Source organism: Haemaphysalis longicornis, unplaced genomic scaffold, assembly GCF_048455015.1.
Source record: "Haemaphysalis longicornis isolate Haplotype H1 unplaced genomic scaffold, Haemaphysalis longicornis Haplotype H1 scaffold_444, whole genome shotgun sequence".
NCBI classification, from domain to species: domain Eukaryota; kingdom Metazoa; phylum Arthropoda; class Arachnida; order Ixodida; family Ixodidae; genus Haemaphysalis; species Haemaphysalis longicornis.
Window position 1 is genome coordinate 136611 of NW_027526376.1, and position 24654 is coordinate 161264.

General features: G+C 47.4%; 1 protein-coding gene across 1 annotated transcript; it reads left to right on the plus strand.

The window, feature by feature from the left end:
• The first annotated feature begins 4647 nt into the window (after positions 1 to 4647).
• On the plus strand, positions 4648 to 24654 carry LOC144137683 (adenylosuccinate synthetase-like). The gene is made up of 10 exons (XM_077669627.1): positions 4648 to 5124; positions 10260 to 10362; positions 11166 to 11276; positions 14256 to 14313; positions 15165 to 15210; positions 16244 to 16305; positions 20643 to 20724; positions 21225 to 21348; positions 22987 to 23141; positions 24391 to 24654. Exons 1-10 carry the CDS (start codon positions 4936 to 4938, stop codon positions 24637 to 24639), a joined length of 1179 nt encoding a protein of 392 aa, XP_077525753.1. The 5' UTR covers positions 4648 to 4935; the 3' UTR covers positions 24640 to 24654.

The window sequence follows — 24654 nt, forward strand, 5'->3', positions numbered from 1 at the left end:
GCCCTGTACGCACTGTAGAGTGCTCGATTCACAAGTCGCAGTTGCTTGCGACCATTGTGCACCCGACTTAATAGCGCCCGAATTGAGGGGCCTCCGGAAAAGAGGTACGCACTGTAGAGTGCTCGATTCACAAGTCGCAGTTGCTTGCGACCATTGTGCACCCGACTTAATGGCGCCCGAATTGAGGGGCCTCCGGAAAAGAGGGGTGTCCACTCTGGTAACGCAAAGCCGTGAAAGACGACATCCACGCGTTTTGGGGCAGTCTCTGGCCATCTGCGTCTTTGGCTACACAAGCAGGGCGCGCACTCACGCATTTGCTTAAAAAACAAAAATAAATGGACCAAGACACTCACGAGAGGGCCGCGGGCCGCAATAAAAGGGTCCGCGGGCCACATTCGGCCCGCGGGCCGCGTGTTTGAGACCTCTGATCTACAATGTTGTGGATGTAAATAGACGTTTCGAGAAACACTCGCGCCGAAAGATGAAAGCCAGCAGAGCAGACGCCGCGGCATTCATTCGACTCACCGACGCTCGCCGACGCACGCCACTTTGTTGACTGCTGCTCCGCCGCCTGTGTACTTCTTGAGTTGTTAGGGGAGCACAAGTTCGCTCCAATAAACGTGCTTTTCCTTCAAGACGACTGTCTCATCTTTGGCTTCGTGACAATATATTTGGGAGGGGCGTCTGATGAAGACGTCAACCGGAGGGTAAGAGTAAAAGAGAGTAAGAGTACTACACAGTATACCGTGATATTTGTATGTATCAAGTTATATTACCGTGATAGACAGATTATGGCACGTTAACTTGCAAAGTTTACTTTTAAAAACAACTTGGTTGCAGTAGACGCAGCCTTTTATGTGATTAAAAAAAAACAGGTGACGTCACTTCCGTGGGGCGCTCCAGCCGTCAGCGATTGGGCGATGCTGGAGCACCCCGGGGGAAAGGATCCCCGGGGTGCAGCAGCCTTTGCCCTCATAAAAAGCATCACATGACTACGGGAGATACGAAAATGCGGCTACGAGTGGCGGCAGCCATCCATTTGCAATCTTTCCCTTAGAGAGAGAGAGAGAGAGAGAGATGGGCAAAACCAGGTAAAACGGCTCACTTCAGTGAGCGGCTCAGAACGGCTCAGTTCACTGAAGTGAACCGGTTCATTTGAACGATTCAGCGGTTCATTTAAGTCTAGCAATGCATAATCTAAATTATTACTTAATTGTTATTGAGTCATTTATTTTGTAACAACATCCAGTGTATTTGTACTGAAAAGAATTGGCCTCACCATCATTACGAAGGTTTTTATGTGTCAGTGGTATTTCAGAATCCCTCTCGGTCGATATAAAAAAAATGCAATTTTGTGTCAACTTTATAACCTCACAGATATGATCTCTACTAGTGAGCTGTGACGGCAGAAAAAATGATTCTGGAAAACATGATACAAGAAACTAATTTTAATATTGTGGTGGTGAACAACACTTTGTTCAGGTTATTTGAAGCGAGACGGGTCCGCTTTTCGGCAGCGATAATAGATGACGCGAAAGTTGCACACAAGACCGAGCTGGGTCGGCCGATACGCCTCTAATAGCTTTACCGGAACGTGCCGACACGACTCGTTCAGAGCCATGCTCAGCACGATTCTCTAATCGAGCGAGCAGCCGCTGAACGTCGGTTCTTATACTCGGTTACAACTCAAGAACGGCACCACCTCATGTAGTGTATCACTCCGCCAAAGCGCCGGACCCATGACGTCAGTGCGCGTGCGTTTTGAAAGGGGTTTGCTATGAATGCGTGATATCGTCTGCCTTGTCTCACGCAGTTTGTTTGTCGTCACTGGAGTCGTTTATAAGCATATTAAGTCCAAAAAATCACGGGAACGGCTCACGCCATGTTCAAAATATTCCCAGTAACGCCCTACTTTCGCCGCGCGGAGAAACATCCGGCTACGGTGATAAGGCACAGCGGCAACTTCCGGTGCCGTTCTTAAGTTGTCACCGAGCCGCTCTGCCAAAGAACCGCCGGGAGCCGAGAATCGCCGCGGAACTGAGCGGTTGAGAAGATCCGGCTCGTTCCTGACTCGGACAACAGCTGCACGCACAAATGTAACTGTGGTGAATCATATGGTCACAGTAGTTGATTTTCCTATTACTTTGCAAAGACAGACGCAGTTCGTTCACTGCTGCCATTGCGGCCTCCCGATCTGTCATTCACCGCCGCCGCCTCCGCGGTTCCCAAATGGCGCCTCAGAAGATCCGCTTCGCGAAGAGCGGCTTTTGAAAAGAGCGGGAGCCGTTCTTCGGCTCTCCGGTTCAGTAACCAACGTTTTTAGATTAGGTTGTCAGTAACTGAGCGGAAGAGCCGGAAGAGCCGAAGAACGGGTCAAAACTGCATCCGGTTCTCCTGACTCGAATTGTCTGCTCCCACGACAGGGGGCGCGCTAGAGGAATTTGAAAAATTAGCACCAGCTGGCCCGGCAGTACAGTTGCTTTCCCGCGCCGATAATAGATGGCGCAGAGAGACGGCTCATTTGACCCGGATCTTCGGTTCTTCGGCTCAGTAACTGAGCGGAAGAGCCGGAAGAGCCGAAGAACGGGTCAAAACTGCATCCGGTTCTCCTGACTCGAATCGTCTGCTCCCACGACAGGGGGCGCGCTAGAGGAATTTGAAAAATTAGCCCCAGCTGGCCCGGCAGTACAGTTGCTTTCCCGCGCCGATAATAGATGGCGCAGAGAGACGGCTCATTTGACCCGGATCTTCGGTTCTTCGGCTCAGTAACTGAGCGGAAGAGCCGGAAGAGCCGAAGAACGGGTCAAAACTGCATCCGGTTCTCCTGGCTCGAATTGTCTGCTCCCACGACAGGGAGAGCTGGAGGAATTTGGAAAATTAGCCCCAGCCACAGAGCAAGAATATAGAGCTTTAGAATAGGGAAAGCCGGCGTTGGGGCCCCCAAGAGGTTAGGGGAACCCAAACGCAATTAAGGCGCTCGCGCGCGGCGAGTTTTAGAAGAGGGGAGCCCCCAGAAGCCCGCAACCGGCTTGCGTTGCTCGGGTCGGCTCGGGTGATGGGAACTTCAGGCTTAGCATCGTGTCGGATCGCCTCTATCTGTGCAACTGCGAATGACGATACGTAATACAACTTTTCACCACACTATCATCCCCTTTCGCGCATGTGGAACTTTATTTCAGCTATAACTGCCGTTCGAGCGATCGGTGACCACGACATCTGCGTAGAATGTTTCGATGATTCCCCGCAAGTAGCGCCATCTCTCGGCCACTCGGCGCACCGCGCGCCGCGGTGATCGGTCGGATCGCCGAACGTCCGCGGCCGGTCAGTGTAGGCTTAGCATCGCGGTAGATATCTGATCGCCGCTTTTAAAATAAGCCCTGACAACAATCCCTGGCACAATTTTTCATCACACTAACACCTACTTTCTCGCGTGTGGAGCTTCTTTTTAGCGATCAGGTTCATTCGGAAGAGCAGCGACAAGCGGTTGCTGCGGTGGTCTGCGCCGGGTCGAGCCGCTGAGTGTGCCGCGCTGTGCAGGCGCGGCCGGCGTATGCGCGGACTGTTTCTGAAGGCAGAAAACGCTTCACGATTACCTACTTTGTCCATTTCTAGCGAACGACGCGCGGAATCTACAAATTCAGCTCAGCGATCGTCGTAGTTGATCGGGTGAGTCGAGGAACGAGCCGCAAGTTTCGCTTCAGCCATGGTCACGCGCAGTCTCGCTGGCTGCGAGAGCGACGCAAGCACGCAAACTCCAGCTTTTGGGCGCCCGCTATTTCAGCAAAATAGCGTGCGCGCTAGACGCAAACCCAGTACCCCAATGACGGCTTCGGTTCTGCGCATGCGCAGTACGACGCCCCAAGACGCTTGGGGGCCCCAGAGCGTTGGGGCCCCCTATTCTAAAACTCCCTAGGAAAGGAAACGCCCATTGCGGCCGGCGCGATCGAGCGGCCAGATAATGTCACAATGATAACTATGGTGACCTACGGAGCTCCGCAGCTGCGGCGGCGAACAATATGACAACGGCACCTGGTTGAATGTATTAACAGGTATTAAAAGCAATACTGTTGTTTGCAGCATTCGCCAGAAGGAGTGAATCGCTATGAGCTCGAGCCACGGAGCAAGAATAAAACAGGAGGGGAAACTGACCCTCCCGGGGCAGCCTGATACCGTCACAAGCCCGTGGCGAACGTCAAGTTTCCGGCATCTGGCGGCAAGCGAAGGAAGTGCGCGGTCATCGCCACGGGCGGCGCGCGTTCTGTTCGCGCTCGCCCAGTCCAACCAAGCCGCGGCATCGCGTCGGCATTTCGCCGGGCCGCCGAAATTTTATTCCGCGGCCGAAGCGAGAGTGTGTGCGCTCTTCTGCGCTTCCGTCAATTGGCTGTAGAACCCACCTTCGCGATTAATTTTCTGTCAAATTTAAACCGGCCGGTACGAGCGAATAATAGGGCATTTTTTTAATGCGTAAGCAATCTTGCGCGAGCACTAAGCCCAAAATACAAACCTGTACACGCAAAAAAATGTAAACCCTGTAAACGCATGTCCTTATCTCGTGTTCGATGCGCTCGAAGCGAGTTGAGTGCACCGGCCAATTTATGACGCGCGCACGCGCGCTACGTCCTAGATAAACGCGCGTTCCGTCCCCGCGTCGCGCAGCAGCTCGAGCCACGGGCCCCAGCTGGACCGGAAGTGGAGTTGCTTTCTCGCGCCGGAATAGCTGGCGCAGAGAGCTTTGAACCGGCTTTTCGGCTCCGTTGGCTCTTTCTCCACGGTTTGCTGTGCTGTGGGGCTGTGGCTCGCCACGTTCTACACAGATCACTGAGGGGGCGAGAAGGGGCTCCCTTTCTCCAAAAGAACCGCCGCTCACTTTTACTGAGCCACGGCTCACTCGTTCTTCGTTGCCGTAGCCCTTGCCGTAGTGGTTGGTGTGCGAACATGTCGAGCTATATCAACTTCAGCTGCTCGAACGGCGTGAACGGCTGCCTTCCGGACAGTTTCCACCGCGCCCCGCCGGAACCCAAGACGCGCGCCAACGTAGTCCTCGGCGCCCAGTGGGGTGATGAAGGCAAGGGCAAGATCGTCGATCTCCTAGCCAGCGACGCGCAGATCGTGTGCCGGTGTCAGGTGAGCCAGCGCGCTGGCCGCTCTTTTTACCTCGACGACAGCTTCCCTGCCCCTTATTTCTGACACGTGGTTGACTGCTTAGCCCTTTTCGCGATCGCAAAGCGCGCCATGCAACCTGTTGGCGCCGCGATCACTTCCGATGCCGGCCGCCGGTTCGAGTTCACCCTGCCGTGCGAACCACCTGAAGCAGTAACGAGTTCACCACTCATCGAATGCTTTCGAAGATTCTACTCGTCCACTTCTGTTGCTTTCATTCCGAACTGTCGGGGCTGTGAACAATCCTACAGCAACCCCCAAAAGGCCGCCAAAGTATAAATGTAGCACGCAGTGGGGTGTATTTCCCGCCCAATTGCCTGAACGTGAGTCACTCGAGCACGAAACTCGTACAGACCGAACGATTCATCTCCCGTGAAAGCGGCTGTTTCTGGCGCAGTAACGAGATCACGCTGTTGCAGTGGTTTTCATCGGTGCCTTCATGTGATGACCTTGAATTCAGTAAGCGATACGATCGTCGGTGTTTTGCTGCAGCCGCTGCTGCATTTGCGCAGCTGGCAGCACGAGTCAAGCTGCTCTCTTTCAGTCTACGCTGCAATCGTAGCCAAATAAACGACGTCGCACAGCTTGGAAAATATTACTCAAAATTGTTATTTCCGTCGCGCTTTACATAAGTGCGGCTCAACAGAGAAGCGTAGCGCTGGGTAGAAAAAAAAATTCACAGCATATCCACGGGGTGAATGATGATGAATGGGCGAAGCTCCTGAGGGGAAATCATCGGTAAAACCGTGACTCTTCAGTGAAAGTTCGCCTACTACATCTGTGTCCGAACGTAACGTCTAGAAAGTCTCGCTTAAACCGCGCGTCGGCACCTTGGGGCTGAGCTCGCCTGATGCGTTTTGCAGACGCCTCACGAGCTCTCACTGCATCGGGGTCTGCCTGCCGATACGCGCGCTTTCTCGCCGCTTCCCGTTCTCTGACGTTTTGGAGATCCTCTTCGCGCCGCAGCCGTGCCGCTTCGCGTACGGTAGGGTCCTCGCGCCGTTGCCGTGACGCTTGGGCCTCTCGTTCTCGAACGCTGGGATCTTGGCGGCGTCGTCGCGCAGCCAGACGACACGCTTCGGCCTCCCGCTCTCGTACGGCAGGATCTTGGCGGCGGCGTCGCGCAGCTTCACGGAGCGCTTCTGCCTCGCGGGCTCGCACATCTGCAGCCTTATCCATCGGGCGACTCCGAGCGCGCGCCAACAGCGAACGGATTTTATTACAACGCTCCCCGCCATCTAGTAAACAATCCAAGAACTAAACTAGAGGTAGCCACGCCATCTAGTAAACAATCCAAGCGCATCTTTTCATCATATACAAGTACCGCCATCTAGTAAACAATCCAAGAACTAAAATAGAGGTAGCCACGCCATCTAGTAAACAATCCAAGAACTAAACTAGAGGTGGCTACATACATACGTCGAGGATGGACAGACCCACGCCCGAAGGAGCTTCGCCCCTAAAAATAAGACGGCAACAGGAACGAAATGTTGCACTGGATAGGTTAAACGTTCCGCAGGGAAAACTCGTGGAGTGGGGCAGTGTGGTTCTAAGGCATCACCTCCTGTATTTTTACAATGCCAAATGCATCATCCCGGACCGGCCAACCAAGCCCCCTCCTTCTACTCCGGCCACTTTCCCCCAATCTGTAAGGCTTCCCAGCGCTTTAGTCACGTCATCGGTTCATATCGGGGGGACGCGCGGTGGAAAGCGGCAATGTTGGCAAAACGAGCTCCGCCGCGGCTGTGAGTTTTCTAACGCTGGCGCGAGCGCCACTACTTTGGCAATCTCAAAGATCGGTTGCCTTGGCAACCAGGCACAAGCCACTCTCGAGTTCAGTTACGGTTGGGTGATCGTGGTTCAGCTCGAGGCACCACCTTACGACAGGCGGGCACTGCAGGCGTACCACTCACTCCCATTGGGAAGCGCGCGATGGGTTTGGCATTGTAAAATACAGGAGGCGATGATTAAGGTTGTGATTCACGCGCATCTCAGCCGTACGGCAGCGCTGGCATTGAGGCACCAGACTTGGAGCTGTCGGGTGCCTCAACTGTCTTGAGCAAACTGTCTTGAGCAAACCTTTAGCGTGTTATCTTGGGAAGACCGAGACCGATAGAGGAACAGTATGTGTGGTGAGCGGGAAAGAGAAGGGAAGCCTTTACTTGGCAGGGATTGGACTTTCGGCGACATTTGCTACAGAAGCAGCAGATACGCGGTCAATTTTTATTTCTCTTGTTCGATCTGTCGTAATTTAGCTATAAGGCGCATTAGAGGACGCCGGTTCGTTTCCCGGCCGCGGTGGCCGCTTTTCTGATGGAAGCGAAAAGTAAAAACACCTGTGTGTATGAGATTTCGTCACACATTAAAGATCCCCAGGTGTTCAAAATTAATCCGGAGCCCTCCACTACGGCATGCCTCATTGCCTGTGTTGTGTCCGCGCGTTGAACCGTACAATAAAAAAAAATATACGTCGCATTACCTTTGGATGTTGGTTTTAAGTGCACTGTCACAGGATGTGCACAGTATGTGCACAGGATGTGCAGGTCACATCCTGTCTGTGAGGAATGTCACTTGATTGAAGCGCGTCAGTATGGGTTAACCAGAAAAATTAATTGGAATGCAGTTCGTGGCTTCTGCCTCCCATGCCTTTTGACAGGTTGGCAAAATACTACTTAGTTCTGTTTGAAAGAACTAGCCACGGCTAACTTAGTCAGCTCCATTCCAGCCATGAAAGACACTTTTTAAGTCAAAGAAATTGCAAGAAAAGAAATTGCAAGACAGCAGGGCTCCCCCCCAGCCAAGTTGGAATTTAGGATAACAGTAACGAGTTCTGGCGTTGCCTTACGCTAACGACCGTATTCGGAAATTTAAATTTTAAGATAACTGTCACTGGTTTTCGAACTGCTGTAGCGAGCTGTGAAGCTACTCCACCTCTGGACCGAGGCTCAGACTTTGCTCACAGAAAGAACATTGCAGGCTCAGATGTAATTAGCGAGGGCAAAAATTTCGTAGGAACATATTCCTTGTTGCCTTTCATTGAAAGACCAGTCAATTATGTTCATTGACAAGCTTTGTGGTCTTGGCAAGCCACAATGTCTAATATATAAAATATATATATATATATATATATATATATATATATATATATATATATATATATATATATATATATATATATATATATATATATATATATATATATATATATATATATATATATATATATATATATATATATATATATATATATATATATATATATATATATATTAGAATATATCTAATATATAAATATCTAATTTATGTCAATTATATAAATGTGGAGGTGGGAGGATTTGTCTGATAACGCGCTCTTTGCTTTTGCTGACTTCTCCCTCTGTACACTGTTAAACTAACGTAGTCACCAGTTTGGTGGACTTGTGATATACACACTAGTTGTCTCTACTTGGCCAACAGCTACAAAGGTTACCGTGACTGCTGCTGACATGAAAAAACGAGTCCAGTTGCTGAATGCTTACAGAACAAAGCTTCCTCACGGCATTCTTGTCTTGCGGCTTCATTTGTGGTAAAAACAAATGTGTACTTAACTTGCCTTTGTGACCTGTTGTCGAATGTTTAAAGGGGCCCTGAAGACCTAATACAAGTTTGTTTCATTAATAAGACAGCCTTGACCCAATGACGATGGTACTTCTTTTATGGCAAACTTCAGACGAATAATAGCTATATTAACGAAAACAGATCAAGAAGTGGCAACTCCTCGGCCATTTTCCGATAATTTCTCTGGAATTTCTCTGGAATAGAATTTTGTTTGTGGTGGGCAGTCGCTTACCTAAAACGCAGCCGAGAAACATGACTGGGCAATTTTAGTGGGGCTGCTAGTTCTGTTCCATCACATCACTTAAACGCTAATGTGCGTTTAAAACACTGATAAGTGTTTTAAGTGCAGAGCACTTTAGAAGCTTGCCTCGTCGTAGCTCGCTCGCTGGACCCAAATAGAGCCACACAGCGTTCCATCGTAGCGGCGTAACCCAGAGGCTTCGAAAGCCAAGCGGTTTATGTAGTCATAAGCATCCGAAACTCATGAATCGCTGGCGCTTGTCATACATTTCCCCGTTGTTTAACGCAAAGAAAACTGTAGGCACATTTCAGGCAAGATATACGTAATTAACCGGCAACGCCCGCGTTCCCTTTTGGGACCGCTCGTTGGGTTGGTTTTTGCGATAGCGAGCGGAAAAAAGTGGCAGTGCAACGCTGGCACGGGCGGGAGGAAAAGCAAGCACAAAAAGAACAGAACTCCCGCTTGTGCAGTTTCAGGCTGGGGGTGTGTGAGCACTGTGAAGGCGGGAAATTTGAATTGAATGGGGTGGTTGCAGTGAGCAGATAACGACGCTACAGCCCAATTTAAGGCGAATTACCGCTCTGCAGTTCCGATAGCTTTCACATTGAGTGGAACGGCTTTAATTTTGTATTGGGGGACCATATTACATCACTCCTGCTCATATTTTGTCACTGTGGTACGAAACTTGAACGTTTTTCAATATTTCTTGTGTTTTGCTTAAAAACAAGCGTGTTTTGTGGCTGGAGTGGAGCTGAATGCCTAACCAAAGACTAGTTCTGTCAAAGTGGACAAATTCGCATTTTGTCTTCATGTGCCCTTTACATTGGCCTCGAGTTGTCCGCTTGTCTCGTAGGCCTGAGGCGACTCTGGCACACATCACACTCCTCATGTTTTCAATTTCCGGGTTTTTAGGTTTAAATTTTTGGGTTTAAATTTCTGGTTCTAAAACTAAAATTGCACGAACAGACATTCTTTGCAAACTTAGAAGCAATCTGTTTGTGGGGTATTGCTTAAAGGGGGGGGGGGGGGGATTGTTGCGAATTCGTTTTTGACCGAGTTGTAGTAAACCAGATGGGCTTACTGAGTTTCAGTGAATAAGCGTGGAGGAATTGAGAAAGAAAACAAAACAGTAAATGAGACAAGGGGGTGGTGGGTTGAGCTTGCGAATGGAGGTGCAGAGGGGTGCAAACGTTTGATGAGCCGTTTCTTGGTTCACGTGCCGTCATGGGCAGTGGTGGAACGGGTGTTGTCATCTTTGCAGGGGGGAAACAATGCTGGCCACACGGTCATCGTGGACAGTGCCCGCTACGATTTCCACCTCCTTCCCAGTGGGCTGCCCAACACCAAGTGCACGGCGATCATCGGTGAGTGACCCAGGCTTTGAGCCCGGTATTTATGGCTTGCTTTAAGGGGATCCTTTAAGGGGATAGAAAGAGGGGCCGTCCATGCCAGTACACCACAGATTAAAGGAGGGGAAGAATGCTGTTAAACTAGAGGACAGGCAAGCAGCGAAAGTCATTATTCTCGTTGATGCTTTTGTTACACAGTGTGAACTTCAAAATTTTGAAATATGCCAAAGGTCTTTACCTTTTGCATATTTCAGAATTTTGTTTGTTGTGTGTGTGTTGTTCTTGAAAAGGAACAACACACACACACGGAACATTGTAGCAGAATCCCAAGCTACCGAAAGAGTGTGAATAAAAAACTTCCTTGCAGTTAGCTAACAGGGTTAGCAAAGCCGTGATCACATGCAGGGTTGCTGTCACCCTGCAATGCAGAACACTGCAGGAAAAATAGAAATGCGACTACGTCTGAGATGCCCTGTTGCTGATGACTCCATTATTAGTGAGTGAGAGGAGGGGGGCTTGTTTTTCATTACCATGCTTACATGTGGGAACTATCGTTACGGTATACGGCATGGTACAGTGTACGGCAGAGTGCACGGTACCCCATACCGTACACTGACTGCTCAATGCACTCAGTGTATGAGAAGAGGGTTTGGGGTTACAAGGTTTGTCGAATTATTGGAGGAGGAAGAAAAACGTTTATTGGAGCGATAAAAATAGAAAAATAAACGAGAAGTGGTCGGCTTTCGAAATTTTCAGATCTTTTGTATATTTTTGTTGAGCGGTGTTCTGAAGAGTGCTTGTGTCTCTTCCGAATGCAGGCAATGGCGTGGTCATCAATGTTCCGCAGCTCTTTGACGAGATCAGGGCCAATGAGGAGAAGGGTCTGGACATTCTCTCCCGACTTCTCATCTCAGACCGCTGCCACATAGGTGAGGGGGGACTTTTCTTTTCCTTCCAGAATTTGAAATATTGCTTCGTGGAGTGCACTGACGATTTCGTGAACTCCCGTGAAAGATAACACCTGATAACATAACAGTTGATAAAGTGAAGACACCGTGTGGATTACGTGATTAATCTTTAGCTCCTGAACTGTGTAGGATTATTCCCATTATGGTTGCATCAATGGTGGCCCAGTTAGTTCGTACTATAGCGCCGGCATTGGATTTCATGCTCACATGCAGGATCACCATACCGTGTGTCAGATGTATTGCACTGAACAGTTCCTCTGAATGTGGACTTGTGGCCAGTTTTACTAGTTTCCATGATCTTTGACGGCTTTTTCGCGCAGAAGGTTGCATTTCGTGCGCGTCCTTTGATTTTTGCGGATATCTTTTTGGCACCTGAAACTCTTTCTGGGCACAAAGTTGATATTCCGTATTGGCCGCGAGGCCCACCACTGGAGAGGCCGGCGCTGCGATCGTTTTGACGTCACTTGTAGGATCCCCGTTCCTATCTTGCTGCGCACTTCAGCACGTACTTCGTTTAGGATGCGCGTTCCAAAAATATTTTCATGTTAATTTCCGTCGTTTGAAGTTAATTCTCAGTGCGTCAAGCGCAGTTTGACCTCATCGGGACTTTATAACCGTATCAACTGTGGTACATTATCCGCAAACAACGTGAGCGGTGTGGTGTATGCGAATGCATGCACCGAACCCGGTGTAAGCGTAAGCTGCGGCTCGTTTCCCCGATCAACAATGTATACTACGACGATCACCGAGTGAAGTTTCTAGATTTTCTTTGTTTGTGAGAAATGTATAAAGCAGGAAATCATAAAGCGTGTATTGCTCGCAGAAACGCTCCGCACACGCGCCAGCTGTGCCTGCCCGCACGGCCGACGGAGCGGCTCGAACCGACGCAGGTCGCGACAGCAAAACCTGTCGCCGCTTTTTAAAATCACCAAGGTCGTGAAAAAGTAGTTCCAAATTGGCGAAAGTGGAGGTTAGTTTGGTGAAAAATTGTGCTAGGTAGTGTCATCAGCTGTGGTTTTCAAAGCGATGCTCAAATGTCTGCCGCGATCTACGCGGACCGTCCCCGAAGGTCGGTCCCGGCACTGCCGGCCCGTTCACGCGCGGTGTTGCGGAGTGGCCGAAGGTTGGCCGAGGCCGTGGCAGGCATCTGGATCATCGATCGCTTAACATGTAATTACCGCGGATACAGAGTTCCACGTATGATAAGGGGGTAACAGTGCGGTGATAAGTTGTGTTAGGGACTGTCATTCGCAGCTGCAACGATAGCGGCGATGAAATATCTCCCGCGACGCTACGCGTTCCCAACATTCGATTGTGCACCCGAAGCCGGTGGCGAGCTTGTTGGAGAAGACCCTGTCGTCGCGCGCGCGCGCGCGCGTGTTGCGTTTGGGTTCCCTTAACTTCTTGGGGGCCCTCAACGTTCAGTTCTTCTATTCTAAAACTCCACATTACCGCGAATCATAAACGACGTGTTTTGCCTCGAACACAGCCTCGCCTTCTGTAAGCAGTCGTGGGTTTTGAAATTTATGCTAGAGAAAGGCAGGTTCAATTCCCATGACGAGATCATAATGAAAAGTAAATATAGACATGCCCAAATCCGCTCGAAGGCGCTGAAGACTCGCGTTCATACCATTCATACATTGCTGATAAGTTGTCGCGAAAAGTAAACATAGCCGTGCAGAGTACATGCTACGGCAGTGATCGTTAATAAAATCCGGGCATAACTATAAAAACATTGTAGGGGAAATAGGCACTGCTTAAGATAAACTAGATCACAGCAGCACGTTTAAGCATGTGCGGCGAAGCAATCCGATCACCGTTCTCGCGTAGCCATTCATTTACCAGGCAATGAGAGCAGAACGGGCGGGGAGATCACAAGTGAGCGACGCGTTTCCGTCGCTGTTACAAGGTGTTCCCATACACACACAGTCTCGTACATGTCTCGTCACAAGTATTTCATAATGAATTTACAGCCTACTTTTCTCGGCTTCAGTTGCATCGTCCTTGGCGTTAGCTGGCTGCGTACGAGCTGTGGGTTGCGATGGTAGCAACTACCTAAACGCGGCGGTGTCGCCGGGAACGAGCCAGTCGCTAATTGCTTACCCGGATTGTTTTGTTCGGTCTGCAGACCACTTTTTTGGGTAATTCGCATCGAATCCACAAGGAGGGGGGAGACGGTGTTCACAACAAAAAAAGGGCCCATCTCCCCGCGAGGGGGACTCGAGTAAATGCGTCGCATAGGGGGTGGGTGTATTGCGTTAACGTTTAGTGTTTGGGGAGTTGGTGGTAGTGAATGCGTTGTATCAGCAGCTTCTTGACGTAGTTTGAATGAGTCAAGGATATAAGGCGCGTTCGTAGCCTTTCATTCTGTGTCGGTTTTGTGGCGCAGTGGGAAGAGCACCATGTACCTCGCGTTCCGCCCACAGGTAGTGAATGCGTTGTATCAGCAGCTTCTTGACGTAGTTTGAATGAGCCACGGATATAAGGCGCGTTCGTAGCCTTCAATTCTGTGTCGGCTTTGTGGCGCAGTGGGTAGAGCACCATGTACCTTGCGTTCCGCTCGCAGGGTCGTGGGATCGAAACCAGGCGCCGGTAAGTATTATTTTTTTATATAGTGTAGGGGGAGGGGTGCGGACCTGTTGTTGAGAGCGAGGAGGGTAGCGTGATGCGGGAGAGGAGGAGTAGGGGAGAGGGCGCACCTGGAACGGCTGTTGCGGACGCCGAGGCACGCCAACGCCGGGTGACATCGTGAGTTAAAGAAATGCTCTGCATTTAAAAAACACTAGGTCGCATACGCACAGGAACTGTGTTGTAGCAGACGACAACACGACCCGGCGTCCTACAAGGGACGTCACTCATAGGTGGCGCCACGGTATGTCTTCGAGGCCAATACGTAGTGGGGTAAACTGCAACGGGCAAACTTGTTTTGTTTTTCCGCAGTCTTCGACTTCCACCAAGCCGTGGACGGCCTTCAAGAGATTGAGAAGGGTTCCGGGAGGTAAGCTGCGTGTTCGCTCAGGGTGAAAGCGTTCAAGTTGTTCCACGTTGTAGATTGCTGCGAGGAGCTTTGCGGGGGAACAAAAAAAAAAGAAAAAAAGAAGAAGAGAAAACTCGTTGGTCAGCTTCGGTGCCTGCGAAACATGGGGGCTTGTCGATGTTTCGCAAGAACTGTTGACAGCACAGACTTAGAACATTACGTTTCCGTAATACCGTATTTTCTCGATTCTAACGCGCCCTCGATTGTGATGCGCAGGAAAGTTTTGTGTAAATATTTTCGAAGAAAAGATTGTTTTGATTGGATTGAGTTGTATTTTTGAATGCGTTAAGGTGCATCGACATGCTGCTGGCCGCTTAGAAGGCGATTTCGGCTTTGAGCCCGATTTTAATGCACGCACAAATTTGAAGCTTACTTTTAGCAAAAAAGGGGCACGTTAGAATCGTTCAAGTACGGTACTCACTAATGCGAAGTTGCACATGTCAAAGGCAGGTGAGGGGTGGAAAGCCAGTTGTGTAACTGGTGGCGCTGGTTCATGTAGCGGGGGTTCGATTGAAACCCTCTCAAAGATTATTCGTGGTCTTGATCACTGTCGAAAGGAAACAATTGCTCAGTTTTACGTCGTAACAATAGAGCTTTAGGTTCAACTCTACTTTGAAAACTCCTCTCATAGAATGATTGGGAAGACTATTCGCATGGACAGTTAGTGTTTTGTAGTGTGATGGTGTGCTTGTTACCCCTTTTATTTATTTTTTCTTTCTTTCTTTTTTTCTTTCTTTCTTTCTTTCTTTCTTTCTTTCTTTCTTTCTTTCTTTCTTTCTTTCTTTCTTTCTTTCTTTCTTTCTTTCTTTCAGTCTGGGCACCACAAAGAAGGGTATTGGTCCTACCTATGCCTGCAAAGTAAGTGGTGGAAGCAGGATGTCTTGCTCAAAGCCGGATTTTGACGGCTATTTTTTCTTTTATTTCGAACAAAGCCGATCACAACAAAGAAGGCATGCGTGCGCAGTGCTTGGCGTGCACTGAGAGGTTGTCACAATGGCGCCTTTTCCCTTCGCTTGTAGAGCACCTTGCAGCCTAGGCAGCCTGTCTTGCTTTAACGTGTTGAATCTTGGTTTTGGCTGTTACTGTCGTATGTGCAAGAGGAAGCTTCTTTTTTAGGGCAAGTTGAATTTCTCTGACACCACACACAGTGCGGTCTTCTGTGTCTGATGTCTTGCTTGAAAGGCATTTTAGTGCCTCGTATGTCTTTCAACAAATGCCCCAACTTGTGCAAAAGCATCAAAGCTGTCATTGCTTTTTTTATACAGCTTGTTAGAGGGTCATAATATAGTGGCTATGCTAAGTACAAAGTCTTCTCATTCTTCAAATATGCGTCTTGAGAACGGCGGAAAAAGTAAAGCTACACAACCGAAACATTGGGCCATGTTGCATCTTCGCATATATGTATGATCTTTAACATCAATTTGCTTGCAGAAATTTCATTGCTTAGGAAAATTTATGAAGACTAGGAGGATTTATCAGTGTTTATGGGCATTGTCTTGCTCATAAATGCTCCCGTTTTTATGGGGTTTTCTTTAAATTGCCTAAATAAACCCCGAGAGCAAATTCTAATGGTGGTTTTTACTTGAAGGAAATAGTACATTTCCTGGTCTGCAGCCCCTTTTGGGTGTAAACGAGTAATAACCGTACAAAAAGTTGAATTAAAAAAAAAATATGGTTAGCCTCACACTAAAGCACGTCAAAGTTGACACAATATTACGCAAACTAAAGCTTCTGAAAATTCCGGGAATTTCTGTGTTGTTCTGTTGAGTTTCATTGACTGTTCTGCCGGCCGCTTAGTGAGCTGGGGGCTGGGATAATTAGCAACAAATCTGTGCTTTGCTGGGACTGAAACTTGACTGAGGACTGAATCTGCCCCTTTCTCGACTTGCAGGCTTCGAGGACGGGTCTCAGAATGGATGATCTAATCAGCGACTTTGCTGTGTTTGAGCAAAGGTGAGGTCCCTGCGCCTCTCAGCATGCCTGCTAGATGTCGTCTGCTCTCGTGTGTTGTGGTGTGTGCAGGCTTGGACAGTTCGAAGAGGGGTTGCGGACAGTTTGGTTCTGTTAGCAGACAGTTGTTAGGGGCAACAGCTGTTTACAGGGGTACGGCTCTTAATAAAACGATGGATAGATTGTAGGGTTTGACGCGCCGACGCAACACAGGCAATGAGGCGCGCCGTAGTGGAGGGCTCCGGAATAATTTTCACCACCTGGGGATCTTTAACGCGCACAGAAATCTCGCACACATGGGCGTTTTTGCTTTTCGCCTCCATCAGAAAAGCGGCCGCCGTGGCCAGGAATCGAACTCGTGTCTTCGTGCTCACCCTTAGCTACTAAGGTGGGTGGCTCTTAAAATAAATTGTTTTAATTTTCAAGCAAACCTTTTGTTAGTCTTGCTGCTTTCTTCCCACTAATTTCAAGTATGCCATTATCTTTTTAGTCAGGCCGCGATAATTAGAGATAATTAGCCAAGATAACAAGATAGCCAAGATAATTAGCCATTTTTGGAGAAACAGTAGACAAAACAGTGTTAGTCATAAAACTGTAATCTTTATATTTCCCAATACTATGAACCCTGGTGAATGTAATAAACGAAGTGGTTTTTTAATGCATCGCTTGGAACTAATTTTACAGCTCAATAAACTTTGGTGATACCAGTGGCAAGGAACCGTTCCAAATGCCCATTTCAAATACCGAAGTTTATTGGTGTGTAAAATTAGTTCCAACCAATGCCCCAAAAAACCACTTCGAATTTTGCGTACGCCAGGTTTCATAGTATCGGAAAACATAAAGATTACAGTTTTATGACCACCACTGTTTTGTCTATCGTTCCTCCAGAGAAGTCTAATTATCCCTAATTATCTCGGGAACTAATTGCCTGACTAAAAAAATAATGGCATATTTGAAATCAGTGGGAAGAAAGCAGCAAGACTGACAGGTTTCACAGTGTCCACTTGAAAATTAAAGAGGTTGTCTTAAGAGCCATGTCCCCCCTTACAGGAGCCAGGAAGACAAAATACATGTTAGTTTTATTCGAAAAATTTTTGTGTTTTATAGTGCCCTTAGCGCTTGTAAGGATACAAAAGATGCTTTATTCACTGAGAAATTAATCTATTTAAGTTAAAATTTTGATTTTCACGCTAAATCGTGTTTGTGTGGTCTGCAATTATTTTCGACCGTATGTACTCCTGGCTGGTTTTTGTTACAATAGAAAGTAATCGTTTCGTAAAACATGGGTATGCTCGACAAGCAGGGTAACGTAAGACAACATCGTGTAAGACAACTCCAAAGCGGCAGACTGCTGTGCAGCTAAAACAAGCATAGTGCACCCAGTACCAACAGCAGTGCTCATCAGTACTTCTATGTTTACGTGTACTTTCGTAACTTTCATTGTTTACCCCACCATTCTTACTGCTGTAAAATGAATAGGCATTATTTAGGCGCAAATAGCTCGCTCAGCAAGCATAAGCCCTGCCTAATTTGCGTTTGCTTTTGCCGGCCTCAGCCAATCGCACATCTGGACACATATGACATCATAGGTTCTGCTGTGGGAAATGAGCTAGTGGGTCACACGGCCATTGCCTTTTTTCCCAATTATATAGCTCGTTTGAGCGAAAGGTGCGTTAAGTGGTGTCAGTATGATTCTAACGAGGCAATCTTTCGAAAGAACCAAACTTGCTGTTTGTCTGAATGGCCCCTTTAAGTCATGACGGGAGCTCAAACAATGTCCTGCACAGTATGCAAGCAATGCACAGTGAGTAAGCTTGGATGGATGGCGCTGGTAGTTCTTTAAAACCTTGAGGGCACAATTCTTTCTTGTGGCGAAGGATAGCACCTAGCGAATTAGCAGTGCATAAACATCGTGTGTCCACTTTCTGTTGGCAAACAGAGGTTTTGTCAGCTAGGTCTTTGTTACCTGGCAAGTCCAACTCTGTTTTGTCCTTTGGTTTGTTCCAAAAGCTTGGGAAACACCCTGGCGCTCTTTACAACACTAACTAATGTAGCAGTATCACAGTGGTTTTTAATGCTGCCCAATGCCTTCTCAGCCTTCCACTTTTGATGTTGCACTTCATTATTATTGAATTAGTTGAGGACGTTCCTGCTTACAATTCGTTGAGCACGGTTTTTAGGACTTCTGCGCGCGAAATCGCCGCCAACGTCACAAAAATTGTTAGCGAAAGGAAAAGGGCGTGTTTACAGCACACTTTTTTGCACACGGTAGGAGTATGCGATTATTTGTTAGAAAAGCTCGGAACATGGGCTTAAAACACTCTAAACCGGCAAATGGACTCAAGGATGTTTATAGCGCTCCTTAGTGTCCTCTTTAATGGTGTCTTGTCGGCGGCCCAAGCGTCTTTGTACTGTCTGCTTGGCGTGTTAGCTGATAGTACGGTCGCGTGCCTGTATTCCGTGAAGGAAGTCATAACACAACGGTTGCTCGGCCATCGCAACCGTTATCTCGCTACAATTGGAGTGCTTGCTTATAAGGCGTTGTTTGAAGGCTGGCTTTGGGTCACAAAGGCACAAAAAGGGCACTCTTGCCTTCTTGCGTAGTGTTTGTTCTTATGCGAGAAGCATCGGTACTTGGCTCGGAATAAAAACAGATTGCTAACAGGCAAGCAATGAGGGTCCAGCTGGATATAATTGCTGTAATGCATGACTAGGGCTTTTTTTCACTGCATATTCTAAGCCCCTTTTTGTATGTCCAGGATTTTATAATCAAATACTGACTCTCCGTTCACATTCACGCAGACTTTCAGTGCCGGTGGAACGCAGCCTTTTCATATAGTATTAGTTCAAATCAAATTATAAGGTATTTGCATCATTGTAGCGCATGAAAATTGTTGATTCAAAACTCTAATGGTGACTCAAGCAAGGTAGATTTTTTAACCGGCCTTGGTTGTAACAGCAATTGCTTTAATTAATAAATGGCGTCTGAGGCCTGGATTCTTGCCTACAGGGTTCGTACAAGTCCTTGAAAACCCTTGAAATTGAAAATTAATTTTTCAGAGGCCTTTAAAGGCTGGAATTTTTTCCTTTTCCTTGAAAGCCCTTGATTTCTTTGGGCAACAAAAAGGAGGCCCAATTACATGACCGGGTTTTCGTGGCTTATATCAGTGGGGCCCTGCACACTCCTCATCCAAAACATGCTTTTACAATTTAAATCCAGCTTGCGGCTGCAGTAGTGCTGCTTCACACAGCTTTTACAATTTAAAGTGAGCTTGGAAGCACAGGCGTGCTGCTTTATACCATGGCTCATGCAGAACGAAATCCCCGCATTGGACGAGGCAGAAATTCGCATAGGTCCCCTTCCAATTTCTACAGTAAAACCTCATTACAAGAGGGACTGTTACAAGATACACTTGATTATAAGAGACATTTCAATGAAGACGGTTTGGTTGGTTTGCTTATGTTTGACATGTTAGCAACATTGCGTACAAGAGACCTTGGTTATGAAAGACATGTTTCTTGGGTCCTTTGAGTGTCTCTTGTAACGAGGTTTTACTGTATACTGCTTTCTGCATTGCCTCATCCAGTTACTCATTTTACTTACATATCTTCCCGTTGCTGTGCCCCGCTGTAGCTATGCCCCACTAGTTTCAAAAACGAATGGTGCTGACACTCGAGGGTGAAATAAGAATGAGCACAGATGAGCAGAACTCCGAATATGAGAACACAGTGCATCTAGCTATTTTGCCCCCCCCCCCCCCCTAATGAACACAGAAATTCGGGGGATGATAATGGCAGAGAGCATTCCACGCCATTCCTCGCTATTCAAGACTGTGTATTGAGAGCATTTGCAGTGCTTGAAAAAGCTCAAGATGGCGAGGCCTTTGTAAACTCCCGCAGTTTTACTGTGGGTGGGGGCAAGCTTGTCCACTTCCTAGGGTGGAGCTGTTCCAAAGAGGTTTTCCTTGAGGTCATTTTTTGTTAGATATAAAGAAGCAAAAGGTTAGCATCAGAGAACAGAGAAAAACGTTAGTACACGTGCTCCCCTGCAACCTTGAATATGTCTTGGCAGGGCCTTGAAAGTCCTGGAATATCCTTGAATTCTTGTCCCTCAATACTGCACAAACCCTATGCTTGCATAATTAGGCACATCGGAAGTTGGGCTTTTTTTTGGCGTGTTTCCTACACATGCAATGCACAGAGAAGCTATTGTATCTCGGACCTGAACACGTTTCTCTTCCAGTTTTATTTAAGCGAGTCTAGTGTAAACGTCGCGGATCTCAGATTTTATTCAATTTGTAATTTTATTTTCTCATCTCTGGCCATTTTTTTCTTTTCAGATTTCGGAGTCTGGTGGCAACGCATCAGCACCTCTTCCCTGCCCTCAAGGTTGATCTCGATGCAGAGCTCGCAAAGTACAAGGTGGGTACAATATTTCCCCGTAGCACTGAGATTCCGTTAGGATGCAAAAATTTGTGACCTGTGTTATTTTGATACAGGAGGTCTGTAAGCAATGTAGTGTTGGCTTTTGCTACGGTTTCAACATGGTCCATATTTCAGACGCCATTTTCACTTCACTAACTGTTGCATTATGCGGCGTGTTTAGCAGGGACTACTTTTTTTAAAAAAGTATAGCTAACACATGAAGCACGACTGAACGTCGTCACACGGTCACTTGTCAGGTGACTAGACTGTCGCAAGTCATGACCTAGCAGGGAACGTGACACTCAAACAAACGATCGTTCTTGGCCTTGTCGCTTGTATATGGGAGAAAAAAATGGAATACTTGATACCCCAACCTTTCGGGGATGTTAGCTAGCACCAATGCAGACTTTATATTTATTTTTCAGTTTCAAAGGTTTCTTGAAGGTGCAGAGCTTATTTTCTCCTTGTCTCCTGCTGTTCCCTTTCCCGGAATGCAGGAGCTTGCGACGAAGCTGCGTCCACTTGTTGTGGACACTATTTCGTACCTGCACCAGGCTCTGTCCGAGGGGAAGAACATCCTCGTGGAAGGGGCCAACGCGTGCCTGTTGGACATTGACTTTGGTGAGTGACGTTCGCTGGCAAAAGTTCCTCTTGTCCAAGTTGCCCTGACTGGTTGACTCGTGCTAGTTGGCCGGAATAGTTAAGAATGGCACAAGAAGCTCCTCTAAGGTTTTGTTGTTAGCGCCCATTATGCTTTTTTTGTTGGAGAAGGCGGGCGGGGGGGATTTTGTCTTAGGTCATGCAAAGGACTATAAAATAAAACCTTTGCTGAAGTTTTATTACGGTCATGGATGCTGACGCTGTTGGGCAATACCTGTCTATAAGTGTCGTCGAAATAGAAGTCGTCTAAAAACTTAGCATCTCTGCTTCTGCTTATGAATGACCCTCATCGCTTACAGCCTTACTTCAATTTACGTCATGTTGTTTCTTACAGCTGTTTTCATAATGGATGGCTCAATTAATCAGTCTTTCATTAACTGGTGCCCTGTGTTTTTGGGGGGGCATTGCCACTGTTTTGAGGCTTTAAAGGGGACATGCAAACAAAATACAAGTTTGTCTTATTTGAAAGATTTTGTGTTTTATAGTGCCTCCAGCGCTTGTCCGGAAGCAAACGATGCTTTATTCACTGCGGAATTAATCTGTTTAAGTTAAAATTTTGAATCCCCCGCCCAATAATGTGTTTTAACGACGTCTGCAATGACATTATAAGAACGGGTCTTCAAGCTAAACTTGGTGTGAAGTCCAGACTTGTTTACTATTAGTCAACCTAGATGGCGCCACCATACCGCAGTGGGCCGTTTTCTCCCTTTGCTTATTTTTGACCGTATTTGTACCTGGCTTGTTTATGTTCAAGGAGAAAATAATTGTTTCGTGAAACATGGTGCTCACTCGACAAATATGGTCTTGTAAGACGCCGTCGCTTGCGCCGCAGTGCTGTGCAGCCAGGACAAGCATAGTGTGCGCAGTACCAACAGCAAAACGCATCAGTACTCCCATGCTTACATGTGCTTTTGTAGCTTCCACTGTTTATCCCACCATCCTTGCTCCCATAAAAAGAATTTGCCCGAAATTTAAGCGCAAATAGCTCGTTCGGCAAGCTTATAAGCACTAACTAATTTGGTTTTTCTTTTGCCGGGCTCAGCCAGTCGCAGAGCTGGCGCGTAAGACGTCATAGGTTCTGTTGCGGGAAATGAGCTGATGGGTCGCACGGCCATTTCCCTTTTTCCTAATTATGTAGCTTATTTGAGCGAAGAGTGCATTAAAAGTGGTGTCAGCGTGATTCTAACGAGGCAATCTTTCGAATAAACCAAACTTGTGTTTTGTCTGCATGGCCTGTTTAAGGAGTGCTAATTTGAGGAGATTTTCGGTTTGCGTGTTGGGCTGTACACCTTAAATGTGTGTTTCTCGTAAAGGGTCTCGTACGAGTACTGGAACAAGGCAGTAATGAACAGATGAGCGGGCATTCTCCTATGTTGCTGTCTCGTTTCAGTTATATTGAGCTATGCACCAACTAGCTGAGATTCACCCTATCTTGCTAGCATGCACATAGTTGAGTCTTTTTACTAGTAGTCAAAGAAACATTTGCACAAAGCAGTTGCCGTGCTAAAGGATGTGTGAGCACTCTCGTGTTCTACAAACTGTTCGTGGCAACTGTACTTGAGGAGGTGCTTCGCGCAACGATTGGATTGCCTGCCTCAGGGACCTACCCGTTTGTGACGTCTTCAAACTGCACTGTGGGTGGAGTGTGTACGGGTCTCGGAATGCCACCGTGTGCCATCGGCAACGTGTACGGCGTGGTCAAGGCTTACACGACTCGGCTCGGTGAGGGGCCATTCCCTACGGAACAGAAGAACGTAAGTGGCATATCTGTCCTCATTCCTTGTTGTGGAATTCGTTGCATGTGTTCAGTCAACTTCGCACTGGCCACCTCTACCTTGTACTGTCGGGCTTCACCTTGATCACTTCTGTGAAACTGAAGATTAGTTTTTATGTCTGGAGATGTAGTTGTCAGGGTCTTATTTGTTTGTCTTGACTTAAAGTATTCTGCTTTGTTGATGAACCCTGGCCCAAACACAGCAATGTGCACTCGGCAGGAAATGCATGATCCCCAGCCTATTTTAGTGCGATAATCTGTGGGCTTTGAAGTGCAGCAGCATATACACAAAGCATACAAGATTTCAGACAAGAAATTTACCACTTTTGAAAAGCGCACTTAATTTCAGGCACAGAAAGCGTTTTAACACGTAGCAAGCCCCTTTCTTTCAATGCAGAGTGCTTTATTAATATTCCAGGCTGATTGATTGATTGCAGCGTAGGAATAACGTGAGCTTTCGAGGTCCCAGCCCAGTAAGAGATTTCAGCTGTCTGCATCAAAAGATTGGGCGAATTTCTCACCCCAAGCATCACATGCTTTTTTTGTGTGTCTAGCATTGTTTTATAGAGCATGTAGATTATCCCAGCAAAATAGCTGAGAGTTAGCGGCTGTCCTGTCACTATAATATACTTGGCTGTTTGCGCTAACGTTAAATGAGGTGTGGACAACGTAACCCAACATGTCGTGTCGTTCTAAATACTGTACTTTTAATAACTCCTTTTCGTTATTGTTTGTGTAGTATAGGTTCTGGAGTATTCGCTAGTAACCTCCCCGAATTGCATTGGGAAAGTTTCCGTCTGCTGCGGGTGTTTCCAGAAGTACATCAGTTGTTTAATAACCAAAAACATGCAGAATTCTTAAACACAGGTTTCACTGCCTCGTACATGCTTCAACGATTTGCAGCATCACATGTTGAATGGTTGAAGCAAGATCTGTGAGGTTGTGGAAGCGTCCTTATGAAGGAAAGCAATAGGCACACGTAAATTAATTGTAAATGTGTCTTGAAACATTTGTCAAATGCGTTTTGTAAAAAGACATCTTGAGGTTTAAGAAGACTGGAAGAAAATTGACTGTCCCACCAGAACAGACAGTAGAGGCAGGTTTGCAGTTTGACATTCTTGTGTGTCATGTTTGGGAAGTCACAACATTCCAGCGGCCAGGCTGAATGCAGTAACGCCTTTCGATTTCCTTTAGTAAGAACGTCTCCCACTGCTCATCACGCGTTACAGGAAATTGGCGAACGTCTGCAGACCATCGGCGGCGAGATCAGCGTCACGACCAAGCTAAAGCGGCGGTGTGGCTGGCTCGACGTGGTTATAGTTCGCTACTCTAGTATGATCAACGGATACACTGCGTATGTAGTGAATCCTTACTTGGGCTTCTTTATTTTTTACTCTACTGTAGTATTGAGTCAAACGGGAAGAACGCGCAGAAATCGGTCGGTCTGGTCAGAACTTCGCTTTAGCGGAGGGACTTGATTTGCTAACAAGTGT